A 12,728-nucleotide genomic window follows, 5' to 3' on the forward strand; every position below is an offset into this window, starting at 1 on the left:
AAGTCACTTTTTGTAAAGCAAAGGCTTTTTTGATCCACTATAAACCAGAAAAAATAATTTTGCTGCAGGTGCCCCCTCCTAAAGACATGCGCAGGTAGAATCTCCAGGCCATAGAGACCCGGCGGCTGTTTTTCCTGCACCAGCTCTTCAGCACAGCCTCCCATGTGCTGCTTGGGGGCTTGTTGCTCCCTAAAGGGTACGTGGGGCTTGTGTTCCAAAATAAAGAAGCCCGGCAACAACTGCCACAGCACACCTGACCTTACCCAGTGGCTTTGCAGTCCCAGGGGCTGGCAGAGGTTGAAAATCCTCCATTCAGAGGCAAGCTGAGGCATGGCGTGGGTCTCTTACTGGTGCAGAGATATGCACAGAAAAACCCTCTGTGGGAGCACAAGGAAGCGCCTAGAAGCTGTGAGGGAGAGGTCTTGCCAAGATGGGTTGGAGGGCAGGATGAATGTCACCAGCACGACGTGGGAGGCCACAGGCGAGGTGCCCTTGTGTGAGCTGCTAGGGGAGCCTTTTTGAAAGTATCACCAGAACCAACCCTATCCTTCTTTAGCCTTATTGGCACAAGGTCCTGGGGCTTGTAATAATTACAACGGAAGAGTTAAAAAGGTTGGGGCATGTGGTCACGGGGCAGGCTACAGAAAGCATGGTGTTTTCTAAATTTTTAACAGCCTTCCTTGGCTGTGGTTAAGATGAGCAGCTCGCACGCCCTTGCAGGAGGCAGCTGCTTGGTGAAGGCCTGTGGCAGACGGAGGAGGACGGGGCCCAACGCCATGGCCACCTCCCTGCGGGTTAGGTTCCCTCAGCCTGGCATCCCCTGCAGTAGAAAGCTGCCAGGGATGCTGTCGGGGGCTCAAAGCCAGCGGTGCCCCACAGGCTCCGCAGCTGTGTTAGGGCACCTGAGGTGCTCCCTCAGCGAGGCCGCCGCCATGGCGTGCAACACAGGCGGCACCTCTGCGGCCGCCTGGCGCAGGGCCGGGAAGGGCACACACGGTCCCCCCCAGGGGCCGGAGGGGTCACGCAGTGCCCCCGGGGCCGGAGGGGACGCCTGTAGCCACGGGCCGGGCGGCGGAGGGGGCGGGCTGGTACCTCAGCCGCGGTACTTCACCCGCGGTGCGCAGGCGCAGCGCGCGCGGCCCGCCCCGGCGCGGGCGTGGGGGGGAGGGGGGAGGGGCGGGGGCGGTGCGCAGGCGCAGTGGGATCCCTCCGCCGCCGCCGCCGCCGCCTCGGTGGAGCGGCGCGCCGCGCGCCATGGCGGGCCCCAGCCTGCGGCCGCACGTGCACTGGGCGCAGCGGCACCGCGAGCTCTACCTGCGCGTGGAGCTGAGTGACGTGCAGGTACCGGGGGGGGGGGGGGGGGGGGGGGGCGTCGGGTCACCCACCCGCGGGGACACCCACCCGCGGGGACACCCACCCGCCGGCACGGGCAGTGCGTCCGCGCAGCCCCGCTGCACGCCGGGGTGGGCGCGGGGTCTTGGCGGTGTGGGGGGGCGGTGCTCGCCCGGGGGTCCCCGCGTGTCCCCGGTGCGCCTGCTCCCGGCTAACGCTGCGCTCCTCCTGCAGAACCCGGACATCGCCATCACCGACAACGTGCTGCACTTCAAAGGTAGGGGCGGGGGGGTCCTGCAGCCTGGCCCGCCCGGTGCGCGGGGGCCGCGGGCACGGGGAGCCCTGTCCCCACCGCTGCCCTTGGTGGCCGGGCATGTGCGGAGCCGTGGTGACACGCACCTGCCTGCAGACCGTTGAGTCCCAGCGCTGGCACGTTCTATCTTATCTAATAAGAAAAACCCCACCCCACCCACCCCCATATTTAAATAGCCCTGAAATTTCCGTATGTCTTGGCTGGCCGGTGTCGGCTGAACCCCGGCGATAACTGGCAGCAATTTTTCCTTTCACAAAGACCTTGTTTGCAACTGTTATCAAACCTCAGCATCGGGAACTAGCGCTGGATTTGAAAGGTAAAGCAGGTCTCTGCCGAAAGGATGGGTTTGTCCCGGCCGGGCAGCTGCGGCACCGCGGGGCTTGTGCAGCGTGGCCGGCCCCGGCTGCGCCGAGGATACGCTGCGGCTGGGCTGTTATTGGGGGTTTCTCCTTGGTTTGGTGGTTTTCTTGTAAGATGCGTTGTCTAGGGAATGCTGCCTCCCCGGTGAGCCACAGCCAGGGCCATTTGATAGGGATGCGCGCATCGTGTTGGCTTCAGGATCGGTTTACAGGGTGGGAGGGTGGGGATGAAGCTCGGCGCGGCTGGTTTTCGGAGCCCTGCCAGGGACGAGACCTGGTGTGTGTGGGAAATGGGAAAACGAAGGCACCCCCTGCCCTTGGGAGGGGACTCCCCGCATCGTGCTCCTACAGACCCACCAGACACGGCCTCCCTGGTGCTCGCCCGTGGCTGTGGAGCTGGATCCCCCAAAGGCGGGGGGGGTCGGTGGGATTCCAAGCTGTCAGAAGCCTGTTTGGGAGTCTGTCACGCTGCCTTCCTGCAAGCCAGGACCCTTCCCCAGCGCCGCGCAGGGTTGTGGCAACTTTAGCTGCCGAATCCAGCAACTGCAGCTCCAAGCCACGCTTTGGGTTGTGTCTTCCCCGCTACCCTGTGGTTCCCCCTCGCCTCCCGGCAGGGCAGGGGGAAACACTGCAAATAACCACCCAGTATTGCTGTGGGTGAAGCGTCCTTTGCAGGTGGGGCATGTGGAGCTGGCGGGGGTCCTCACACTGACTGTTAATTTTGTCTTTTAGCTCAGGGTCATGGTGCCAAAGGGGACAACATCTACGAATTTCAGATCGAGTTCCTAGAACCGGTTGAGCCTAAAGTAGGTACTTTTACTTTTTCTAACTTTTGCAAAGAAAAAGTAATTTCTGAAAAACTTGAAAATGGCTGCGAATAAAGTTCGTGATACGCTGTTTGGATTTTCTTGGTGAGTCTGTAACCGCTGCAGGCTAAAAGCTGCCTGTGGCAGTCCCACGTCCTGGTGCTCAGCCTCAATGCACATCACTTCGCCGGAGCTAGCGCTTGCATGGGGCGGCTTTAACAGAAACAGGGCCTTACATGTATCGGCTGGTAAACGGTAGTTGTAAATCTTTTAAAGGATTTAAAAAGTAGCAAACTAACGGGAGAATCTGGCAATGGGTTTTCTTATGCAGCCATGACTGAAAAGCAGGGGAACGCTGTACTGCAGAGTGTCGGTGTCATGGTTTGTGGCTTTTGCAGCCTGACAAAAGGAAACCATGAGAATTCGTGCTTCTGGCTTGTGCAGATTTCTTAGGTTGCCAGTACAGATACGCTGTAGCTCCTGTTGCAAAAATATTTTCTTAATTCCTGTTGTAGTCTGATAGGAGAGAGCTTTCCTGGGAGACCAGCCCCTACACGTTACTTGCTGGTGGCTGTAAAGTCTTGTCTTTGCCTCTCAAAGGTGTTAGGGGCAAAGCTCCAGGCTCTGCTCCCACTGCAGGATTTGTGCTGCTGATTCCTGGCTGACTGCTGCGGTTAGCTGCAGTCAGCCCGGGAGCCGCCGTTCACCTCTGGTGCTTCGGCAAGGGAGGAGACCGCCGGAGGGGGGATTTCTGGGGTCTGTCAGCAGGCAAGTGTCTTGTGTGGCTCCTGCCAGGTATGGAATGGCAGACAGTGAACATCTCTTGGTTCCAGGATCTGGGCACCAGTTTGTAAAGCAGCAGCTGCCTAGTCCACGGTGTGGGGAGAGGTGCCCAGCACTGCCCGTGGCTGTCCTCTGTGCTGGCAGACTTGGGCTGTGCTGGCAGCCAGGCCTGGAAGGCAAGCCCTTGCCTCTGCCGAGCAGCCTCCTTCCAAAAGTCCAGTCACTCTGAGTCACTGTGGAGGGGCTGGAGGGCAGCGGACTCTGAAACCTGTGGAGATGGTTGAGACCAGGAGGTATTGCAGCCCAGGGTTTTCTCCTTCAGCTTTGTTGTGCACCATGAGTGCCTCTTGCTAGTGTCACGCTACCAGTGAGAGATGGAGCCTCTGACAGACAAGGACCAGGCGTCAGTAGCTGTAAATTACGGCTACAGCCTTCAGATGTCCTAGGAGCATCCAGATGGCCTTGACAGAGCAGTGCTGGTGTAACATGCTCAGTTAAGAATGCAGCTCATGCCTCTTCTGCATCATTTTCAGCTGGTGTGAGAGGCAGTCCCACGTGGAGCACCCTGGCGAAGGCTTGAGGTGTGGAGGGATGCAGTGGTGGCAGTGAGGGTGGGCACCCAAGGTGACAACGCTGTGGGCTGTAAGGCTGGAGAGGTTTGCCATTATGCAAAGTGTGGCCATGGTGGAGAGGCCTTGTGCGGTAGCAATGACCACACCGCCAAGGCTGATAATTCTGCCTCTTGCTGCAGCAGATGTCACATGGGGTCCCCTGTTTTGGACACCTGTGGTTGATGGTAGTGCTGTTCTTCACACTGGCTAGAGGAGGTGGGTGGCTCACAGTGCTAAATGCAAGGTCTAAAGCCAAGTTCGTGGGTTCTGCCTAGGAAGGCTAGCGCTAGGGTCTGTGCTAGCTCTTTGTGGTGGGATTCAGGGGTGCTGTCCATTACGAGCAGGCTTTCAAGCTGCTTATCAAGTCCTGCAGTTGCTGTCTTCAACTGGGCTGCCCTTTGCTTCCATGCCGTGGGTGGCAGAGGCACACTTAGTGTGCTGCAGCAGTCCGTGTCATCCCTGCCTCCTTGACCAGGGGAGCTGGGGTATCAACTCAGCCTCAGAGACCGTTTCTTAGGACTTCTGCTGATGTGTGCTCCCGTGTCTGCCCTCAGCCTGTATGCAGGGTGACTCAAAGGCAACTGAACATCACTGTGCAGAAAAAGGAGAGTAACTGGTGGGAGAGACTCACCAAGCAAGAGAAGCGCCCGCTCTTCCTAGCTCCTGACTTCGACCGCTGGTTAGACGAATCGGATGCTGAAATGGAACTGAGGGAGAAGGTCAGTCCTGTGGGCACGTGTGGCTTGTGCTGCCAGCTGCAAGCAAGGATAGCTCTTCTCCTGCGTTTGAACTTGTGTTCTTTATTTACCTGAAGTTGTCTGGCATGCTGATTGTTACTGCTGTTTCATACAGATCCCACGCTGAATCGGTTAAACAGTTCACATTGTAAGCGGGAATTCAGGAACAGGCATGCTTCTGGCTAGAAAGAGCAGCAGCGTGGATCTGAACGGGTGGCTGTGCGCCAGCGCAGTGCTGGCCAGGGTCTGCTGCCCTGCCCTGTGCCTTAGCAGCCCTGGGTCCCAGTCTATACGAGGATCGATGTGCCATGTGGAGCCCAGAGTTGCTGGTCCCAGACGTTGCTTGTCTGGAAAGCGGGGATTTCTAAGGCTTTCCTGAGCCACTGGGCTGGCCCCGACGGTGCATTCCCAGCATCCTGGTAAGCTCAAGCAGCTTACTGCAGCAGGGAGGTGCAAGACCGTCTCGGAAAAGACTTGAATAGACCACATTTCTGTAAATCAGTTTTACAACGAATGCTGCCCTGTTCCCCTCCACAGCCACTGAGCTTAGCGCGGAGCGGAAAGGGCCGCTGCAATGCCAGGAGCCAGAAGGCAGTGCTGAAGGGCAGGCAGAGAGCCTGGGCTGGATGTTCTCAGTTCCCTTCAGGTCACTGGTGGGTCATGAAATGTTTTAAGGAACAGCTCTAAGAAACGGTAATAACTGAGAATTAACACAGAAACCAGCAGGCTTTCTCAGCAAAAGCATCTAATTACTAGAATAAAATACATAGCAAAGGCGGGATACCTAGTTAACACTCTCTAGCTTTTACTGTACCATAATTTCTGGATGATGAATGTGCTGTTTTATGCAGGGGAAAATTCAAACCTTCTAGCAACTGGCTGCTTAGCGGAGTTTTAAACCCACTAGCTTTGCGGTAGTATAGTTAACAAATCACTTGCTAATTACAGTAACAGTCTTTAAAACCTTATCCTTCATCTTAAGGAAGAAGAAAAGATTAACAAAATGAAAATAGAATCAAGAGTCCCAAAAGACCGTAAGTAACTCTACCTTTTTAGTGTGTAAGGTGGGGTGTAGAAAGCTGTGTTGCTCCTATGCACAAACCCCAAATCTTACAGAGAAATTTTGACTGGCTTTGTGCATCTTGGAGGGGGTTCTTTGTACTGTGAGCTATTTAGAAATTTAATAAAAATGTACTGCAGTTTCCAAGGAATTTAAAAAGTCTGACTAGCAAGAACTGAGTCTCAGCAGATGACGGTAAAAGCGGGCAGAACCCACGGTGCACACAGCAACCCTTTTATCACAATCAATAGCTTCCTTTTTTCTTGTAAGCTTTATTCTCATAGGAAGCCTGGTTTGCAGCTGTACTCTTTGCGTAAGTGTTACCATTGTACTCTGCTCACCTGATGTGCTTATTATTGATTTTAGCTTTCAAACACCTGAAGAAGGGATACTTAATCATGTATAATCTTGTACAGTTTTTGGGATTCTCTTGGATTTTTGTGAACATGACAGTACGACTGTTCATCTTGGGGAAAGGCAAGTAATATGAGCTATTTTATTTACGCTGGGGGCTTTGTTTCAGTTTTTTAGTGGTGGTGTTAATGCTTTCTGAACTATGAACGCTAAAGCAAGACATATTTAGGAAACAAAACTGTGAATGCATGACAGAAGCCTCTCAAAAGCTATCACGGTGTCAAGGATAGCAAAATACTGTCCTCTGGTAAATTACAACTGCATATTCTGATGAATGATACTTGTGCTCTGCCAAGATTACTTTTAAAGGAATCAGCTGCAGCACAATGTGTCTCTCACTGCAATGTTAGTATTTTTGAAAATGAGCTGGCCAGAATACTTCAGTTTTGAAGCAAGAACGACCCATTCTATTGAGGTACAGCGCTGTTGCTTTTTCTATAAAGTAATTACTGAAGTAGCTCTTGATCTTTCTGTGTGAAACAGAGTTCTTGAGCAGTCTTTTTGGCCTAACTGCTATGACTTTTAAGGTAAGACTTATAAAGAAGTTACATAATTATGCATAATGTTTTTTTTTCAAATACAACTAGAATCCTGTTATCAAAAGATATGCTGCTGTGCCAGCTACCTGAACATGGAAATGAATTTCTTCTCTAAAATGGTTTTCTGTGTCTTACAGATTCCTTCTATGATACATTTCACACTATTGCTGACATGATGTATTTCTGTCAGACCCTGGCATTCATGGAGATCATGAATTCACTAATAGGACTAGTGAGATCACCGCTGATACCTGCTGTAGTGCAGGTAATATTTTAGTAAGATTCTTCTTCTTGCTCTTTCCATGTTTAAATTTTTTTTTATTTTTTTTTACACAAATGTTGAGACTCTCCTAAAATAAGTGGTAGAACCTCACTGGCACTGGACTAGAGAATATATTATTCAGGAGGCTGGAATCCATGTTTCCCAGCCTTAGCTGTGGCAGGCTGTCTTCTTCCATCACCTAGGTAAAACAGGAACAACAGGGCAGCAAAAGCAAGACGTGGCTGACAAAATGTACATGATTTTGATTTGGTACCAGTTCCCTTTTTATTCTGGTTGTGGTTATTGTGCACGAAAATGAGGATAGATGATTTAAGACTAGGTCCCTTGGATTGCATCTAAATACAGAGCAAAATGCATACTCCTAAGAAGCAGGTCACAGCTCAGCTGCAGAGTTAGTGATGTGCTCAGCATATGTTTCAGGGGTGAATAGATTTCCTGTGTGGTTTTGACAGCAAAAGCTTGTTTTTTCTTTTGGTGAAGAGTGTGACTGTTCCTTAATTTGTTTTTCTTAAACAGGTATTTGGAAGAAACTTTCTTTTGTTTGTTGTCCTTGGAAGCTTAGAGGAAATGCAAAGCAAACCTGTGGTGTTCTTCATATTTTATTTCTGGAGTATCATTGAGCTGTTCAGGTTGGTGGGATTTTTCTTCTAGCAGGTGTGTACAGAACAACGTGGTTGTTCCCAGGAACTCTTTAAAGAAGATTTTGATCTTTGTACCTTTTGGAAGAGTGGCACTAATGCATTGGTCCACGAGGGTAAAATCTCCTTTAGTCATGGACTATCACAGCCTTCCAGACTGCTGCCAAAAGCTGAGACAAGGCTGGAGTCTGAAAATAATACTGCCCTGAACCTAGGGAAACCTGTTGCTTTTTTCCTTGAGGGTTTTTTGCTTTGAATTTCCACTGCTAAGTGAGCTGCTCTGTTTCTTTTTCAAAAGAAATATTTTGAAAGGTTTACTAGGCAAGCCAGGCAGTTAATCCATCCATCCGGTCAGAATAATAGCATTAGTTCTGTAAACTGCCAAATTAAGGATGTGTCCATCATGATCCATAGGAACAGTTTTTTGAATATTCTTGTGTCATTTGGGAATTATGTTGACGATACAGCACATATATATATATATATATAAGACTAATTCTAGTAGTAAGTTCCATTTTAAACATTGTCTGTTTCTTCTCACACTGAATTGCCTTTAGGTATCCATATTACATGCTTTCATGCATCAGTATTGAATGGAAACCACTAACCTGGCTCCGTTACACTGCCTGGATCCCTCTCTACCCCTTAGGAGCCTTGGCAGAAGGTATGTCCAAAAAAACCAGTTTAATAAATAATGAATTCAAGGCTGGGCAAATAACTCAAAATTATTATTTTTTTTTTTTGGCTGCTGGACTTAAAAATAGTAATTTAGAACAACAGATAAATAGATACTTGCTTTGAGCTGAACAAGATGTAAGCATTTTAATCTGTCCTACTGAATCAAATACTTTTTTTGATTGGACAAGGAAAGAAGTCTTCCTTTTGGGCACTGAGGAGGGAAGTAAAGGCAACAAAAGGTTACATGAACAAACTGGACAAGAGCGTGCTGCAGTCTATGCAGGCGGCACAGGATGACAATGATCATTTCCCTCTGCTGATCCAGAGCAGCGTTGTTTGCTTCTGTCTGCTGGCCCTGACTCGGCCAGCCAAGCTTGGGTTCACACCAGCTCACAGATCTTGACATTATGTTGTAAATCATTGCACAGGACAGGCAGGGGCCAATTCTTTTTCTGCAAGAAGCATAGCCTGAGAGGCGTAGTGCTTGACAAACAGGGTTCTGCTCTCCTGCCTGGAGAGTGACTGCTCTGTGGAAGAAGCAGGCACGTGGCCTTCTTGCTGTACCCCTCTAGCGTAGGGGCTATACAGTGTACTCTTCTGTCTTAACAGGTCTGGATTACGTTTAATTTTTATTTATTTAAGAAGCATATCACCACTCAGTTTCTAGCTGTAAGAAATGTGTTGTAATTGTACCTGTCAGAACCTGTTTCTGTGAGCTGGGAGTAGGCTTGGGCATTGCTCAGCTTGAAGCACAGGAAAGACTATGCCTGTTTCATTGCCGTGGGTGTTTCTGCGTGGTAAATACTGGTGGCATGAGCCCTGCAGGCTACAGTTGTGTGTGAGAACTGTCACCAGGCAACTTCACTGTGCTGAGACCTTCATAGTTGAATTGCTATACTGCCTCTGCTAGCTGCTTTCCATCATACTGCATGTTTAAAAAGAAAACAGCTTTAAAATTGGTGTAATTAATGAGAGCTAGCAAATAAGAAGGGAATATCCTGGAACAGTTGTGGGCTATATATTTTACATGTGTTTGATAATGTTGGTGGCCTTCTGCTTTCAGCCGTCTGTATCGTTCAGTCCATTCCAATCTTCAGTGAAACAGGGAAATTTAGTGTGGGATTGCCAAATCCGCTGAACATCACAATCCAGTTTTCAGTTTTTCTTCAAATATACCTTATAGCCTTGTTTTTAGGTAAGATATTTAATTGTATTTCTCACTACTGAAATAAAAAGGCCATTTTCCTCTGAATTAAGTATATTTTCCAAAGAAAATTAATTTCCTGCATCTTGGGGATCATGGCAACACAAACTGGTTAATGTTAAGCATTGTCCTTGTTGCTTGTTTATGTAAATTTGTCAGCGATGAGGGGAACACACCTACAATTAGCACTGGTTAGCCCCCCAAAAAGGAGATCTCGGTAACAAGGGTTCACTTGGGTGAAAAGATCACTTGGGTTAAAAGAATAGTTTTTACATGTATGTATTTATAAGCTTAGTATACTTAATTTTACCGTTTACATGGTATTTGAGCTTCAGAATGATTTAGTGGAAATCTAAACGTAATTTCAAATTAAAGCAGTGTTTACCTAAACTGCATTATAATCGCTAATGCAACGTGAAAGTCAAGTTTTTCCAGAAAACAATATAGAAGGCTCTTTAAATAGTAGTATATTTAAAGAAGGATGGTGCTTGATACAGATCTGTTTTCTGGTGTTACATTTCTAAACATTACGTTAATTTTGTAGTATGCATACCCAGTATGTCTGTGTATCCACAACCCACTAGACTGGAATTTTAAACTGAACTTTCACTAGGTTTCTCCCTTTCAGACTGTTCAAAGCATACCTTCAATTGAGATTCATTCTGAAATTGTGTTTTACTTTGTAACAGCCTTTGTAGCAACTCCTGCCTCACCCAGCAAGGAAGTACTTGGATTAACTTTCCATACTATACATACACTTAAAACCTCGGTTTTTTGTGTGGTAGTTCGTTTGTTGTTTTTTTTAAATTTGGTACAGCCATCTAGCATTAAAATGATGCAGTGATGTCCCACCTAAACGCTTCATTCCTTTTCAGGGCTATTTGTGAACTTCCGTCATCTCTACAAGCAAAGGAAACACCACCTCGGACCAAAGAAGAGAAAGATGAAGTAAAAGAGGACTGCAATGCTTTCTTATCTAACTTATGTCAATTACAAGATAAGCCTCTAATTCTTACGGTTTTACCCACTGTAATGTAAAGAATTTTGTAAAATTACATGATCACGCTAGATTACATGATTTCATAGTGAATCAGGTACCATTCCCACATACTGTATTTTGTTCCCTTTCAATCATGTATGCATGGCATTGATCATTGTACAACAGTAACTTTTAAACTCTTATCCTGTCAACTACCATATTAGAAAGAAATCCTATTATCTGCATATAATATGCTTATAAACAGTGGAGCAGCACTAAATGGAAATAGTGTTTATCTTTTAATTGGATATTTGCTCTTTCAATATTGCATGCAGATAGGGCTTCTGATGTCAGGCTGGCCCATGCTGTTCCTGGGGTGCAGCCTGGTGGCAGGAGGAGCACAGTCTTGAGACCACTGTGAACTGTGTGCAGGTGTTTACTAACCCGTTTGGGTAAACTTGCTGTGCATATACTCCCCTCCCCCCCCCCCCCCCCTTTTTCTTCTGCAGCATGCTGATGCTAATGCTGATTTAAGTGCTACAACCTTAGTCTGTTTCTGGTTTAGCCTTAACAGAATAGGAGCACTGTGCAGACCCTAGCAATGTGTGTATTCCTGTAGCAACACATCCTATCCAGTCACTAGGGAAAGGAAGCTGCTACTCTGTGACCTGGTCAGAAATGCTCTCCTGCTTGGTAATGCAAGCACTGAAACATAACAAAACAAGGAAGCACAGGTACCAGCTTTCTCCTAGCAAGGACCCAAACAGAACTCCATCCCACCCATGCAAAGGGAAAACGTGGAACTGTCATGGGAGACCAGGCTCCTCTGATCATTCCTGGCAGGGCTGTAGCTCCTGTATTTATAGCCTTCAGAAAGGCAGTAAAGATTGCTTTTCTACTTAAGCTTAGGGATGCAGTGGAGAAGTGGGTGTATATGCTTTGTTGGCTGGCCCCTGGTGGGATGGCGTAGTGGATCAAGTAATTAACTGTGTATTATTTAGATAGCATGCATGAAATCTTACGGAGATCCCACACAGGGTTTGAAGGAACACTTTCCTCTGTGCTTACATTAAGCAACAGCAACAACAAAAGAAGAGAAACTTCCCACACATTGCAGGTCATCTATCTACTCTCGCAGCTGGAAACCTTTGTTTCAGTTGACTTGTATTTCAGCATGCCCTTCTGCAATCCAGTTTATAAAACGCACAACAAGTTTGCTCTAAACCATGCTGTGGTTATGAACAGGTTGCTTCACAACTGCACTGCCCCCAGGGCAACGCAAAGCAATGCCAGCAATCCAGAACAGGCGCTGAAGTTGAGATTAGCTTGGTGCCATGTTACTATTTGTCTTTTTCTACTGTAAAACAATACGAATCTTCCAGAAAATTATTTTCTATATTAAAGGTAACAAACAATGGACCCAGTGAATGTTACTGTCAAGGAAAGGAAATATTGTTATAAGGGGATTTTAACAAAGAACTGGTACAGGCTCCATGCTGCATTTCACAAACCACGTTCTGTTGACAGGAGGCATGATACAATTTCTCTTTAGGGTTACTTGAGACTCCCACTTAAAGGAGAGTGCAGCTTGCTTTACTCAGGAGAGTTAAGCTTTATTTATACACTTAAATTTCACTTAGCACACACTGTACCTAGGTTTGAAGGATGTCAAAGGATTGAATTAGCTGAGTAATGGAACAGCAAGGATCACTTTTATACTTTTAATTTCTCCACTGGGCATTTAAACTTCTTTTATGAAATCCGTATGTATTCATACACTGTATTTCTCAGTGACATTGTGGTACCTAGTGCAAGCTGTCATGGATCTTACACTACTGAATTTTAGTCCTTCAAAAAGAATGTGTTTCTATTAATAAAGATTTACAACCAAATTTTGCTTTAGTTCAGGTGTTCTTTCCCTGAATGTAAGAAATTGCATAATTTATTTAACTCTTGTGATAAACAGCTGGGAGCCAAGCCTTTACCAGGTCA

At 47.7% G+C, this 12,728-nt stretch overlaps 1 protein-coding gene and 1 long non-coding RNA gene across 3 annotated transcripts; both read left to right on the forward strand.

Moving 5' to 3' along the window:
- Positions 1 to 1,183: 1,183 nt before the first annotated feature.
- HACD3 (3-hydroxyacyl-CoA dehydratase 3) lies at positions 1,184 to 12,628 on the forward strand. Of its 2 annotated transcripts, XM_055815454.1 has the most exons (11): positions 1,184 to 1,341; positions 1,567 to 1,609; positions 2,737 to 2,810; positions 4,759 to 4,923; positions 5,924 to 5,975; positions 6,368 to 6,478; positions 7,092 to 7,219; positions 7,754 to 7,866; positions 8,433 to 8,539; positions 9,617 to 9,748; positions 10,633 to 12,628. In XM_055815454.1, the coding sequence occupies exons 1-11, from the start codon at positions 1,255 to 1,257 to the stop codon at positions 10,707 to 10,709; spliced, it is 1,089 nt and encodes a 362-aa protein (XP_055671429.1). In that variant the 5' UTR covers positions 1,184 to 1,254; the 3' UTR covers positions 10,710 to 12,628. The 2 variants fall into 2 exon arrangements, with proteins under 2 accessions (XP_055671429.1, XP_055671434.1); XM_055815459.1 differs by lacking the exon at positions 9,617 to 9,748.
- Positions 4,930 to 5,595, forward strand: LOC114011488 (uncharacterized). Its single transcript, XR_003553417.1, has 2 exons — positions 4,930 to 5,360; positions 5,479 to 5,595. It is a non-coding gene; the product is annotated as an uncharacterized LOC114011488 (long non-coding RNA).
- Positions 12,629 to 12,728: the final 100 nt, after the last annotated feature.

This window comes from Falco peregrinus, chromosome 1 (assembly GCF_023634155.1).
Source record: "Falco peregrinus isolate bFalPer1 chromosome 1, bFalPer1.pri, whole genome shotgun sequence".
In the NCBI taxonomy this organism is placed as follows: domain Eukaryota; kingdom Metazoa; phylum Chordata; class Aves; order Falconiformes; family Falconidae; genus Falco; species Falco peregrinus.